Genomic DNA, 13516 nt, shown 5'->3' with positions numbered 1-13516 from the left:
ACCCGGTACATCACGGAGTGCGCGCCTGCATATGCATGCATCGCACGGGAGGGCAAGTTTCAATGACTCCGCGCTGCTCCCGGAGCCAGGAGAGAGGACAGATCGGGTTAATGCGACAAGGCACGCATATGCCCCGCTTCTGTTACGCGGGCAGCAGCAGTATACGCGACTCGCCTGGCCTGAAAAAACACCAGTAAACCTCGCTCCCTCGTAAGAAAAGGAAAGGAAAAGGAAAAGGGAGGGATACCGGGCTCTGAAGCTTCGTGCAAGACCCCACACGGAGCTCGCACGCGATACCCGTCAGGCTTTCCTTCCGCTTGACGCGTGCGGACACGGCACTTTACTACGGTGTACGCACGGCAGCGACTCCCATTAGCTCCACACGATGGTGACTAATGAAGAAAGGGGGCGTGTACCCGCGTCGCGCGGCAATAGCCTGCCGAGACATACCGGGCTGAGGAAATCACGAGGAAACGCACGCTCTTTTGCATGCGTGCTCTAAGGGCATTCCTATACATGAATATACACAGAGAGCCGACCTGTGCGTAAGAACATATATTACGCCAGGCTATCGCGCGTTGCGCGGAGTATACCGGTTGATGTTCTCCAGCACGGACTTTTTTTTATTCTTTAAGTGGCCGCCAGCTGGCTCTTGCCTCCGAGGTTTCGTCGCGACAGACGTTCGCGTGGAATTCAAATGAGCGCCACCGTAAACAAGCTACGAGCGTTCCGAGTTCTCGTATCCGGCTCCGAGGTTATGGAGAGCGCCAAGCTTGTTCGAAATATGACGGACGGGTGAAACGGCCGCGTTCATACGGAGCGCGGCGGTACGATTTCGCAACCGGTACGTCACGCAGTCCGCGGGATGGAAATTATCCCGCGTCATTGCAACGCAACGCTCGAGCTGTACGGAGCTATATACATAGCTGGGCGAGTTCGTGCCGTGGTCACTTTTCCGCGCGAAATCGTATTTTGTTTGTAGGGGGCGATGATACGGTCTCTCAGTCGCGCAACCTCCAGGTATACACCCTACTGCAGCACGAAAACCCTACGCCGGAAACAAGTTGCCCGGTGCCCCGCCCCCGCGAGATAGAAGCACGTAAGGCACGGCAGGATGCACACGTATAGATATGCACGTGCGATATATATATATATATATATATATATATATATATATATATATATATATATATATATATATATATATATATATATATATATATACGTCGGCAGGAGTCGTTGACTCTGCTGCATGTTGCTGCTGCCCCGGACAAACGAAAGCGAACACGCTAGTGAAGAGAGAGAGAGAGAATAAAGCGCGCGCGAAAGGCGAACTCGAGAGAGAGAGAGAGAGAGAGAGAGAGAGAGAGAGAGAGAGAGAGAGACTTCCCGTGGCGATCCGTGAACGCAGCGGTGGGTCTGCGCGCGGCCGATGTAATGGGGCCGCCGGCGCGACAGACAGATTGCGCGATATACGCGGCCCTACATAGAGCATCCGCATATACACGATGATGAGCGCCGGACCGAAGAGGAGTAGCAGGACGTCGCAGGCTGCCTTGCACGGCGAATGCGCGACCGCATGTCGCGGATGGCTGCGGCCTTTACTCGTGGCACGAACGCCGCGGTCGTATGTACGCGGACACGGTTCGTGACACGACAACGACACCGCGGAGCGGGGGACGGGCGCAACGAGTGACGTTGCCAGTCGTGTGTGTACAGGTGCGGTTTAAGAAGCCGCCTGACCGACGGGGACAGCGGATCGGACGTTGTGTAACTGCATCGGCCGCGTGATGTTTCGGTTGGCAGATGAAAAAAATATATGGAAGCCCGACGAATCTGTGTCGCGCGACGGGCGGTGTCCGGAGCCAACGACACAGTCCAACGATGATGACCCAGCGAATCCTCGATCTATATATAGCATAAACCCGTGTTGAATCCAGTATAGACGGAGCTCGCTATTTCTGTCTGTATTCTTACGTAAAATCTCGTGAAGCTCAAATGAACGAAGATTGCGATGAGTGTCATTTCGGCGACAAGCGGAACGTTTGCGCGTAAGAAGACTTGTTGGTATACACAAGCCGCATACCGCATACAAAGCCGCATACAAAGCACCCAACAAGTTTCCATCAGACTTCACTGTAGGTTTCCTATGTATACGTATGTGTTCCAAGAGGTTCTAACAGCCTTCTTTGACGCACGTGGGCTTCCCTGAAAAGGATCAGAAAGCACGCAGACGTTTCATATACGCGACTGACCAAAAGCTGCGTTCGCGTGCGTTTGATAGTACGGGTGCGCTCTTATAGATATCGTCTGTTTTAACCAGCGCGACGATACATCCATCCGGCGTTCGTGCAGCTCACAGCAAACGGGGCTCCTCAATCTGTAAAAAAATATCTCGCTAAGTACTCAGCTATACATAGCTGTGCACGGCCGTCGTTCCCTCCACGAGACTATATGCATTGCTGTACTGTTAGCAAATAAGCCTCGGCAACACGATGAAAGATCGCGTTCGGACTTCCGCGTACTCGCTCAGAGTCTGTCTCGCCGTTCGTCGAGGTGGACGGGCGAACGTGATTTCTACGCCGCTTGTATACATGCGGCCACGTGAGAGATTGCCTCGTTTCTCTCTCGCGTCACTGCCGCCATCTTCGGGCTACCTCGATCACGCACATGGGGAACACGAACAAGAAAGGAACAAGTACAGAATAGAGAAACGGAGAGAACGGTCCGAAGGCACGTGTAATAGATCCGAGTCGTTTTCGGCGTGTTGAGTGACAACAGGAAGAGGGGGAGGGCGGTTGCAACCTGCCCGCGGGCGGGCCATGCGAGGAGGTGCCCAGCCACGCCGAGATATCCGGAGGGACGAAGAAATGGAAGGGGCACCGTTCGGTTTGCTCGCAGGTACTACGTGTATGCTGTAAACATACACGCGGCCGGCTCTGGTACTACCAGACATTTGCGTGACCAGGGATTTACGAGGCGGCAGGCGTGGACGACGACGGCCTTGCCGCTTGCTATACGTAATACATAGAAACTTGCGGCGTGACTTTTATTCTTTGGCGTTATTTCTTTGTTGTTCCTTTTGTACGGCCCCTTTCGTTCCACTCCCTCTCCCAAGCCTCCGATTCCATTTCCTGCTCTTACTTTATTTTATTTTCTTTTATGCGTCTGAGCCTGATTATGATAGATGGGACAAACAAAGCGCTCGATCCTCGGAAAAGGAAAATCGAGCTCCTTCAATAAGAATGAGTAGTAAGTAGCCCGAGCTATATACGCATACGCGCGAAAAAGGACGTCACGGCGGTTCGTGGCTCTGACTCAGCATCACGACTTTTCAACTGCCCGCAATCGCGGCCCCCTACGTAGGTGTTCGGTTTCTTTCTTCAAGAAGGAATCACGGGCCGGTGAGGGGAGGGGGAGGCCCCGTCGGTCCACTAAATTGGCTTCCTTCGGAATTCGTTGGAGCGACCCACGCGGCTTTCTCGCTTGAGCGGACGACGCTCGGCAGGTCGTCAATAGCAAGGACAAGACGAGATGGGAAATACTGGGTGGAGAGGAGGATGGAGGAGGAGGATGCGACTTCTTCTCACACGGGGGGGGGGGGGCGCCAGCAATATCGCCCTCCTCCCTTCCTTCTCCGCGCTGGCGCGTATAGCGTGTGCTTTGGCCACGTGCCTTCTCTCCATTTTTTTGTCTTGTAAGACATCGTCGTAGTACGTTTTTCTTGGCAAGACTGTTCTTTTGTTTTCCGGTTCCGCCGCCATGCGAATGTCTCGGATTCTTCCGCTCCTCTCGCGCGAAGACGAGAGGAATGTCTAAACACGCAAGCGCGGGGTCGGCCGGTTCTGGACGGAGCCAGACGATGTTCTCTTTCCTTCTCTCTTTCTTTTCCTTACTACTCTCTTTCTTTTCTTTTCTTTCCTTCTTAAAGATGGAAACTGAGGCACGGAGCTGTTGTGACGGGGGAAGGACGCTACCGGGTCGGAGGGGGAGGCGGCGGCTCTAGGATTTCGCAGCTGCGGGCGGAGGATTAGCGGGCGCACACACGGGCAGGAGGGGGAGAAAATTTACGACTGGCAGGCGTGAAATTCTAGACGCTCCGCCGCGGGCACCCGTGCGCCATATAGGCTCCAGAGTCCACGCTCGGAGGAATGGGAAGTGGGGAGGGAGAGGGAGCGGGGGGAGGGGGAGAGCTGCCGAAAACGTATGACACCGTTCGCACGTGACGTGTGAACGCCGTTTGCGCCCGAGCGGGAGTCCGTTTCCTGCACCGTATCGCCCGTTGCGCCTGCGGCGAAGATTCCGCCCTCCCTGACTGCCTTGCCTCCCCCACCGCAGTGCGAAGTCCTCCGAGGCCGCCCAACGACTTCTCGGCCCGTGACGGGAAATCTGAACCCCTCCCGAGCGCGGACGCCGCAGTCGCACGTCGGAGTGGAGGATTGTCTTTTTCCAGGCCGTCGTATTTTCTGCTTCGCTGTCCAACAAGGAAACTGGACACGAGCCTTGCAACCTCCGCCAAGTTTATTATGTAGAAACAGGCAAGGGAAATGCTATCATACAGGTGTTTGTTGCAGTGATGCATACGCATCACTGCCCAGCACGAACGTCCTGAACAAGGTTATGCTGTCGTCGCCGTCTTTTCAAACAACCTGGTAGGCCTGCTCTTGGTCAATAGGAATAACTGTTCCGTAGCAGTAGCAAAGTCGAAAACATTGTCAAAGGGACACATCAAAACGGCTGCCTTGCTATAAGGTCGTCATTAGACGTAATATCGCGAAGGAATAAAACGCGGACGGTCTTATATAAGCTCAATTATACTCCTTTCCTGCTTCGCGAGGACGATTCATTGCTCGTTTGCCCAAATAATGGCGGCAGCGTTTGTGGTTCAAACGAAGACGAAGTGCCGGCTGCACATACTGAGGCTCGTCTCTCGCGCATCGTTTCGTCAAAAGAGCCAGGCCGACCTTGTTTCCAAATCAAAAGACACGCGAAACTGCGCTGAACACACATACAAAACAAAAAAATGCTACGCCGCCATTAGTTCCGCAAACAGCATAACGGGAAAGTCAGCTTTACGGTTACGAAAACGGTGCATTCCGACATGCGATCGCGGCGCACGGCGGGCCGAATTGCACCTTCCTCTCTCTCTCGCGATTCTCGTCTCACACTCGCACCGACCGACGCAGCCAGTAACTTTCGCCGCACTGCACAAAGTATACATACAGGCGGGAGGGAGCCAAAGGAGCGTCGAAGCCGCGCACCGGCAGCTACGACTGGCCTTGAAAGGCGAAGCGCGCAATCGACGAAAAGGAAAAGTGATCAGCGCCGAAGGAGATTGAGTAGGCAGCGAGAGAGAGAGAGCAAGGCAGGGCAGGCAAGCAAAGCCGGGCATGAGAAGGAATCTGCCAACTCTACTCGGGAACAGACCGACAGACTCGAAAAGGGGCGAGCAAGCAACTGCGCAAGGAAGAGAAGTAAGGTCTGGATACAAGACGAAGACGCATAAGAGCGAGCCGTCGAGACGGCGCAAATGAGAACGAAGATGTCATCAGGCGGCGCTGTCTGCTCGACTATACAGAGCGTCTCCGTCGGTTCTATAGAAAGGGCGGTGGCAGGGGGGAGGGGGGGGGGCGAAACAAAACCGGGCTGCTGGGCGAACTACTTCGAGCGAGCAAGTCGTGAATCGGAAAAAGAAGAAAAGACAAAACGGAAGATAACAAACCGTGGATATGGTGGTGCACGGAGGGGCGTGGGAAGAAAAGAACGAGGTTGCCGCGGTGGCAGCCATCCGAACGAAGCGCCGAGAGAGCAGGGGAGGAGGCCCGGGTCGGGTTCGATTAAAACGCTCTTGCGGCAACAGCTTTGTCCTTCCGCGCAGGATTGGAAAAAGAGAAAAGGAAACGCATGCAAGGAAGCAGAAGAACGTTCAGGGGAAGGACAGCGTTGCGCGCCGAGATAAGCTCTCTCTCTCTCTCTCTACGAAAGGCGACTTCGACTGTTTGCCTGCTGTCGAAGAAGGAGCGAAAGGCGGGACAGGGACAGACACGACTTACGAATTGTTTTCGGTGCTCTTGATTTGGTCCAAGGCTCCTTTGGGTTCTTTCTTTTCCTCATGCCGGTACATTACACGGTTAATAAAGATCGGGGAGGGGGGTACCGATTCGTTTTCGTTAAGGAACACACATGGAGCGATCGTTTAGCGACAGGAGCAAGCGGTAGACACCGTTAACGTAACACGCTTGCCGTCAGAGAGGTCTGCCTCGATGCGAACATCCCTTTCACAAGCTTAACTGTCCTTTATTCCGGACGCCTTACTTCACGTATATAGAAATCTAACGGTTACTCCCGATACTTATACCGCGAAGGAGAAAGAGGCGGGAGACTACGGCTGGGTTAGTGCGGCGCGTTTGGCAGAGAATGCCAAGATATCAGCGGCAGCTCGCCATTATCCTGAAACAGCATACTATGACCGCGTTCTGTCAAAATTCACATAATTAAGGGGCAAAACCATATAGCTTAATAAAGAGGTTTTTGAAAAAGAACATAAAAAGAGCAAGACAACGCAACGATATATGGAGTTAAAAGAAGAAAAAAAGTATGTTCTATACATTATGAAACAGATGTGTAACAACTTTGACTAAAGAATAGGCCTTGGTCATATTCGATGTGAAGTTGGGAGAGCGAAGTTTGGCTTCGGTGAGACGTACGTAATAATCAGTGCACACAACTCGGCGATCTGTTAGTACGACAGAAGGGACAGAAGGGCGCAGTCTGAGATGAGCGCAGTCTGTGGGAGCAAGCAGTCAAGTGAAGTGAGAAGATCAAGCATACCATGGATACACATATACGGTATATTGCCGTGTATATCTGCGGTGTATATAGCACGAGGCATAGATAACTGACAAACATTGCGAAGGAGGGGCCTTTGCCCTGCGCTGGATATTACTGGACTCCTAATGATGACGATAATCGCTTATGAAACGTTCAGGAAAAAGGACAACATCACTGCGACGAGCTACAATGTCGCCTCCTTGGGTCGCCACGAGATGAGAGACGAGACATCTGTGAGCAATAAAAAAGTAGTTGCGAGTCGCATGCTGTGTGGTCATGACACAGCAGTCTGTAAAGCTATCTGAATCCCGGGCGACGCCTCATATATACGAAATCGCATTTATATATGACGCGACTAGCTGGGTTAGATTTCGATCGCATGTCGTTTATCTCTTATACTGCGCGCGCACGTTCACTTGGGGGCCACGAAAAACTGTTTCGGGCGTTCCGGAAACGCCTCGCAGCTCTTCGAACATCAGCAACGACTGCGGCTGCATGCACTGGGGCCGACGTCGGCTGGCGGCCTTTTCGAGCCAAACCCACGAATACCTATAAGGGAATACGTGAAAACAAACAAACAAAGGAAACAAAACACAGAGACAGGCGGAATGACCGCAACATCACGACACGTCCGCCTCGGACGTGTACACAAGTCCAAGAACGTGCGGCTGGCGACCTCATCATCATCGTCATCATCGTGGTCCTCGACGCAGTGTGGTCACGGTCACGCACTGACACTCGAGTGCTTCCTCCGGAAGAAAAAAGAAAGCAATGGGGAGAAAAGAAGAAAAAAAAAAGGCAAGCTACAGGGGTGCAGGCAAAAGAAGCCGCGTGCAGTGCGGACCGTTGCATAGCTGCGGGTATTATTTCCCTCGTCATTTCCCCCCCCCCCATCTTTTTTTTTTCTTTTTCTCCGCGTATTCCGCTTCAAATGGAAACACGAAGCGGTCGACCGAGCGCAATTGTGCCACCGCGGTGGACGAGTTTACCTATTTCATTCCTGTTTCCTACACAACGCCGTAAAAAGAAGAAGAAAAAAAAAAGCACCCGGAAACCGCAATCCCCTATATACACACGAGCGCATGCAGGCCTATAGATGTGGGCCGCCTCTGTTCTCCGCGAAGGAGGCGTCGGCGTCAGAAGCCCTGGCCGGAAGTGCGTACATATTCTCCGACAGCAGCGAGCGATGTTACGTGTCCCTGTCGTGACCGTAAAGACCGCCATTAAACCGGAAAAGATGACGCGCTATAGCCGCGTTTTTTTTTTTTTTTCGCGAATGACGGCGCCGTATGTAACATCGCTCGCCGAGTGCCTATTTGAGGCCTCTCATATGGGATCGACGCTACTGCCGATTGCATGCGACCGAGGCAGGACAAGGAACAAAAAAAAAAAAGAAAAAGAGTACACCATGCACCGGCTATATGTAAGCACGAGTCGGGTAAAATGCAGGGAGTGTCGTGCTAAAGAAGAAGAAAAAAAGAAGCAGCAATCAACGTTTCCATGAAGCGGGAATGCACGGAAGATATGCAGTCACGCAGCATTCACGCCTTCTTTTTTTGTGGCTCCTAGACACGTATTCGTCCGTGCTAGCTCCGTTATTCGCTGCGGTCGTCGTCGATGTTTTCTCGACGGGTGACCGCGGGGCCAGGTCGTTCTCGTCTCCGCGACAACGGGATCTGATGCTACACAATGACGAAGACTGCGTATGCGTGGCGTACACACATGCGCGCGCGTGTTCGCGAACGGGATACAGAGACTTCTATTTCCGCAATACCATACATGTCGCCGTGAACTCCCCTATTTATGCGTCAATTCCATTCGCAGGCAAACAACAATGACCGGACCCTCCCCGCTGTACGTCACTGTTGCGTATGTTGAATACATATATAGTGCACAGAACAGAATAAACTTACAGACCGCACACCACGAGCGGACTGACACATACGGACCGAGTTCAGCGACATGCTCGTCTGTCGCATTTTTAACTCCGCGGATACAATGGCGTTCAGCTCAGGACAGGATAGAGAGCTTTATATAAGGGGACGCAAGCGGTTTGCGTACGCGACAACTGGGGGCCACGGTACTGCGCATGCGCAGACCCATACGTCTGCGCATGCGCAGTACCGTCGCCCCTAAGTACGCAAGCAGCTTGCGTCCCCTAATATACAACTCTATAATGTCACGGAATGATAACGTCACGGTATGTGTAACCCTTTAAACTGAGGCGTCACGTGCACTGTATACGTTCCATTGTTAAAGGTAACACCCATCCATAGCCAATGTAACTGGAACGTTTCTGCGCCTTTATCGCGAAGTTCTAGCTGATGTAATCAACTGGACCGTGCATGTATACATTTAAAAAAATAATTATTCTGCGGGCCTTTACGCCAGTCGCGGCGATAATCGACGGCGGAGTACTATATAACTGCGCGTTCCCTCTAACGGTGGACCATGCTCTATATAGAGGCAAAGACGCGGTGCTGCCCAATTAACTCAAAACTTAAAGGCAAGTTTAGCTAGACACACACCATCCGACAAAAAAAAAAAAAGAAGCAATGCAGCGGTGTGTCCCTCTCCACACGGTCTCCATCCTACGCAGTTTACGGCAAAGACAGCCGGAGTCTGACGCGGCGACCGGAGGTCGTACATTTCCATCTTTTCGCATACGCCAGCCAAGCTAACTGTCAGGCGCAGAGCCAAGCACAGTGCTGCCACAGGCTTTTCGTCTCCCACCCCCGTCTCCCGTACTCGCGAACTCTGTCCCACCAAATTCCGTGCAGTGCGGTGGAAGTTATATAGGCGGGTCGATTTCGTCAGCCGCGCAATCAAGAACAAGGACACCCTCTCTTCCTCGAAGTGCGGCTCGTGCTGTCCAATTATTTGTCCTGTGTATACAGAGCTGCTCTATCCTTGGCAATAGCAGGTGGCGTCTCTCGGCGGTGAGGATTCAGAACCCACTGCTCGCTGGTATAGTAATACATCGGGGCATGGAAGCCGCGGTTTAAACGATGGCGCCGATGGTCTTGCATGCCATCGAAAGCATCGACGGCATGCAAGACCCAGTGGGCGAGACACGCAAACTCGCACTATTATACTGAAGCGCAACTGCTGAGACAGGGCTTATATATATATATGCGAACTGAGCCGGCCCCTATATACATACTTTATTGCTTTTATTGCTCATTCCTTTTTGTGCTTGCGTAAGTAGCCATTAACAGCTCACCGGGTGCTCCCTTCAGAGCTCCGAAAATGGTCACGCCGCGCCAGAGGTTCGGCCAAGAGTTTTACGGCCGCGCTGCGTGTATATGGCGCACAACCTCGAACCGGCACGGTGTTCTGAAACGAGCTCAACGCTAGGTCTGTACTGCGGGTACCAGCGTGTTATCGCCATGGCTGAGCGGCTAAGACGTCGTCAGCGCCGAGGAGGCAACGACAAAATAAAAGAAATGATTAACAAAACGAAGAGAGCAATAACATCGTTGCCCGTGTCCGCGGCCTACGCACGCAACACACGTGCATATGCGAACAAGCGCTCAGCTCGCGTTTTCTGAAAATACAAACTGCGCTGCATCCGTTTCAAGCGCGGTCACGCCGCATAACCATAACCATCAAGGGATCGAGCGAGGGCCTAAGGGACTACAATGTCGACACAACGCCTTCTGCTATAGAGATAGCTACACACAATGCCGAGGTCGTAACGTTGACGGTTAACCGCTCGTTTATATGGTGACCACGTATGCGGCGGCTCCCTTTCTCGGTTCAGAAGAACGTGTACCCTGCACGGGAGACATATTCTGGAAAGAACGCCCGTTGGCAGAGAGGAGCGGAAATCATCGTAATAAAACAATTCGTGCCACAAAGAAAAAAAAATGTCTCGGGGAAAGAGAAGAAATACCTGCAGCGTGCCCTGGGCGTTAGAATAGTGACGTTAAAGTTAAAATATGCACGCGTGAAGAAAGACAGATCTCCTATAAAGGGAACGAAAATGTACAATGCACCGGTTCTACTTTTCCTCGGACGTGCGCATGTGGTGTACAGTATACGTGGGAGTCTTTCGTCCCAAGCATGGAGTCCCGGATTATGTGCTCTTATAGTGCCGTATACGTTGCCGCTTGCTTCACGACTATGCTCTTGTCAAACAAGGTGCAAACAGGCCATTGCCGAAAAAAAAAACAGTGCCCATTTCGACGGCGTCGCGTTAAAGCACCAGCGCATGAGCACCGTCTGCTCTGCAGGCGACACAACTATAGCGGAGAGGGACGTGCTATACACACCATAACGCACGATTCAGGGTCGACGCTCATCTCTCAAGGAACACGCTTTCTTCCTTCTTTTCCGAGCTAGAAGAACGCGAAAACAGCGCTATACGCTTTCGAGAAGGAATGTGCTACACAGGTTTGCGCATCGCTTTGTAAACAAGTGCACTGGGCTTTCTTTTTTACTTTCCTTATACGGGGAAGTGCTTTATATTGTCTCTATCTCTCTCTCTTAAATTTCGTCGTTTCTCTGTGTATATTCACCACGCGCTTTTATGGAGCGAGCTCCATTCTCCGGCCGTTTCGCGCGTCAAATAATTCACACCCAACCGTTTTCTCCTCTGTAGTTCGATCGCATTGAGGCATGGAATGATGCAAGCCGGCTATCTCGCCTCCTCCCCCTTCTCTCTCTTCTTTTTATTTATTTATTTTGATCGATGACAGCCTTCTCTAACTCCTATAGCAGATATATATTTATAGTCAGAGAGAAAAAGAAAAGGAAGTCGATGAACATACTTCAGGAGGAATAATAGACACAGTCGTTCCTCGTAGTACCACGACGCGTAGTAGCCTGACCGTAGCCTCCGAGATCGCAACGGCGAAAGGTGCGACCCTGCAAATCCCGGAGGCCGCGACCTGACGATCACGCTCTGCCGTTACACTCGGTGACCAACCAAAGAATTCAGTACGAGCTCGATCCTCCCGCAAAGCTCTACTGCATCTGCCTTCCGCGCGTTCGTGTTATACAAAATGTAGTTCCGGAGCCAAGCCAAAGCCGTTCATCCCGACCGACCACCATACTTGCTCAAATGGAGTCGGGAACTACATTTCCGCTCCTTTTTGACCTCTATGCGGGAGGCGGACCTTGACAATTACGTAATGAAAATGAGGGAAAGTAATTGGCTGGCACATCTGTACGCAAATTCTGAATGTGTTGGACAGCGCTGTATGTACTGAATTCTTAGGTTGTCACCGATCGCAGCATAAAAGACGACGAGCACTCACCCTGACTTTTAGGAGGGGTATCTGTTGGCACGATGTCCGCTGCTTGTCTTGCTGCTGAAAAGAGGCAAGAACGAAGGACACTTATTAGACGAAGGCGGTCTTTCGGCGAAAATACGAGAAGTGCACTTAGGCAGAACGACAATGACGCATTTCGAAGAAAACTCGACTCCGTGAACTCCAGAAAAATATAGTACGTTACTATCGGAGAGCAACAGCATGCCTCCAGAACCTATGGCATCCATTTCAATATCTGCGATCGTAAGTCTGTCTCTGAACAGGTAGCTCTAATCATAAAATCAAAGGATAAGCGCGCCAAGGAAATCGGAAAGGCTCTTGAGAATTCCAAAATGAAAGGCACGCGCCGTCTACTGTCGATTGCGGTAACGGACACAAAACTAAAGCATTCACCTTCGTCGCAACACATTTGGAACTTGATGTGAAAACGTTCCTTCCGTTCAATCACGAATGAAAATTACATTTCGCTGTACTTTCGTTCGGATTATTTCTCTTCCAAAAGCAGCCGCAGTTGAACGTAATGCTTCTCGTTCCGTACTTTGTGTTCGTCGTTGTTTCGCTCTATATTCACAGAAGAAATCTCTTGTGCTAAAATTGTTCGTAAGCGCAAATAAATACCAGCCGATCCTGACGCTGGAAAGTGGATACACTGTAATGTATAAGGCAGACCATCACTTACAAATGAAAAGCTTGGTGAATTCATCCCCTGATTCGCAGTAAGCGAGTCTAAGCTGCAGCACCAACCAACCACCCCCTATGATCACCGGCATACCGATGTCCTCCGAAATTCGCGACGCGTCATCTCGGATCTCTGAGTCGACGCGCGCGCAATCACGCGACGAAGCCGGCGAGGGAAACAAGAGTCGATTCTTGCTGAGGAGCTGATTCCACCACAGAGCGCGGCGACGACGCGAAAGAGGCGACGTGCCACAATGGGGCCGGGCCGCGCTTCGTTCGCCGCAGTTCCCGCCCGGGCGTGTTTCAATCTCAGCGGCTCGGTCGGTGCGAATCCGCCCGCCCGCCCGCCTCATTCGCTCGGACACAGTGAATCATCCCGCCCCGAAGCGAGACTTGTCATCTGCGACCCGTCGTCATCCGCCGTTTCTTTCTTTCTTCTCTCAGTCTGCCTTCTATCTCTTCTTCATTTGTTCTTTCCTTTCTTTTCTCTTTCTCTCTCGTCATCATCATCTCCGGGGAGGAAGACCACCGAGAGACTCTCGGTAGAGATGCACGAGGACTCTGCTGCCGCCGCTGGCTTGCGCGCTGGCAACGCGAACAAGAGGATGCGAAGTTGCATAGGAGGCCGGTTGGTTCGAGCGGCTGCATGGGCGGGGGCTTCCATCACGAGCGCTTTTTTTCTTCTTCTTCTCAGTGCAGAAGAAAAAGAAATGGAACGGCGAGAAGGAGTC

The 13516-nt window shown here is 52.0% G+C and overlaps 1 protein-coding gene across 7 annotated transcripts in view; it reads right to left on the bottom strand.

The window, feature by feature from the left end:
• The window catches only part of LOC135908477 (uncharacterized), a 463787-nt gene that overhangs the window by 82381 nt on the left and 367890 nt on the right, over positions 1–13516 (bottom strand). For 4 of the 7 annotated variants that reach the window (XM_065440258.1, XM_065440259.1, XM_065440261.1 and 1 more), the window contains one exon: positions 12093–12146. In XM_065440258.1, the coding sequence (XP_065296330.1) occupies positions 12093–12146 (54 nt within the window). The remainder of the gene's footprint in view (positions 1–12092; positions 12147–13516) is intronic. The other 3 variants (XM_065440260.1, XM_065440263.1, XM_065440265.1) reach the window with 1 other exon arrangement.

Source organism: Dermacentor albipictus, chromosome 3, assembly GCF_038994185.2.
Source record: "Dermacentor albipictus isolate Rhodes 1998 colony chromosome 3, USDA_Dalb.pri_finalv2, whole genome shotgun sequence".
NCBI lineage: Eukaryota > Metazoa > Arthropoda > Arachnida > Ixodida > Ixodidae > Dermacentor > Dermacentor albipictus.
This window is presented reverse-complemented; position numbering and strand designations above follow the sequence as displayed.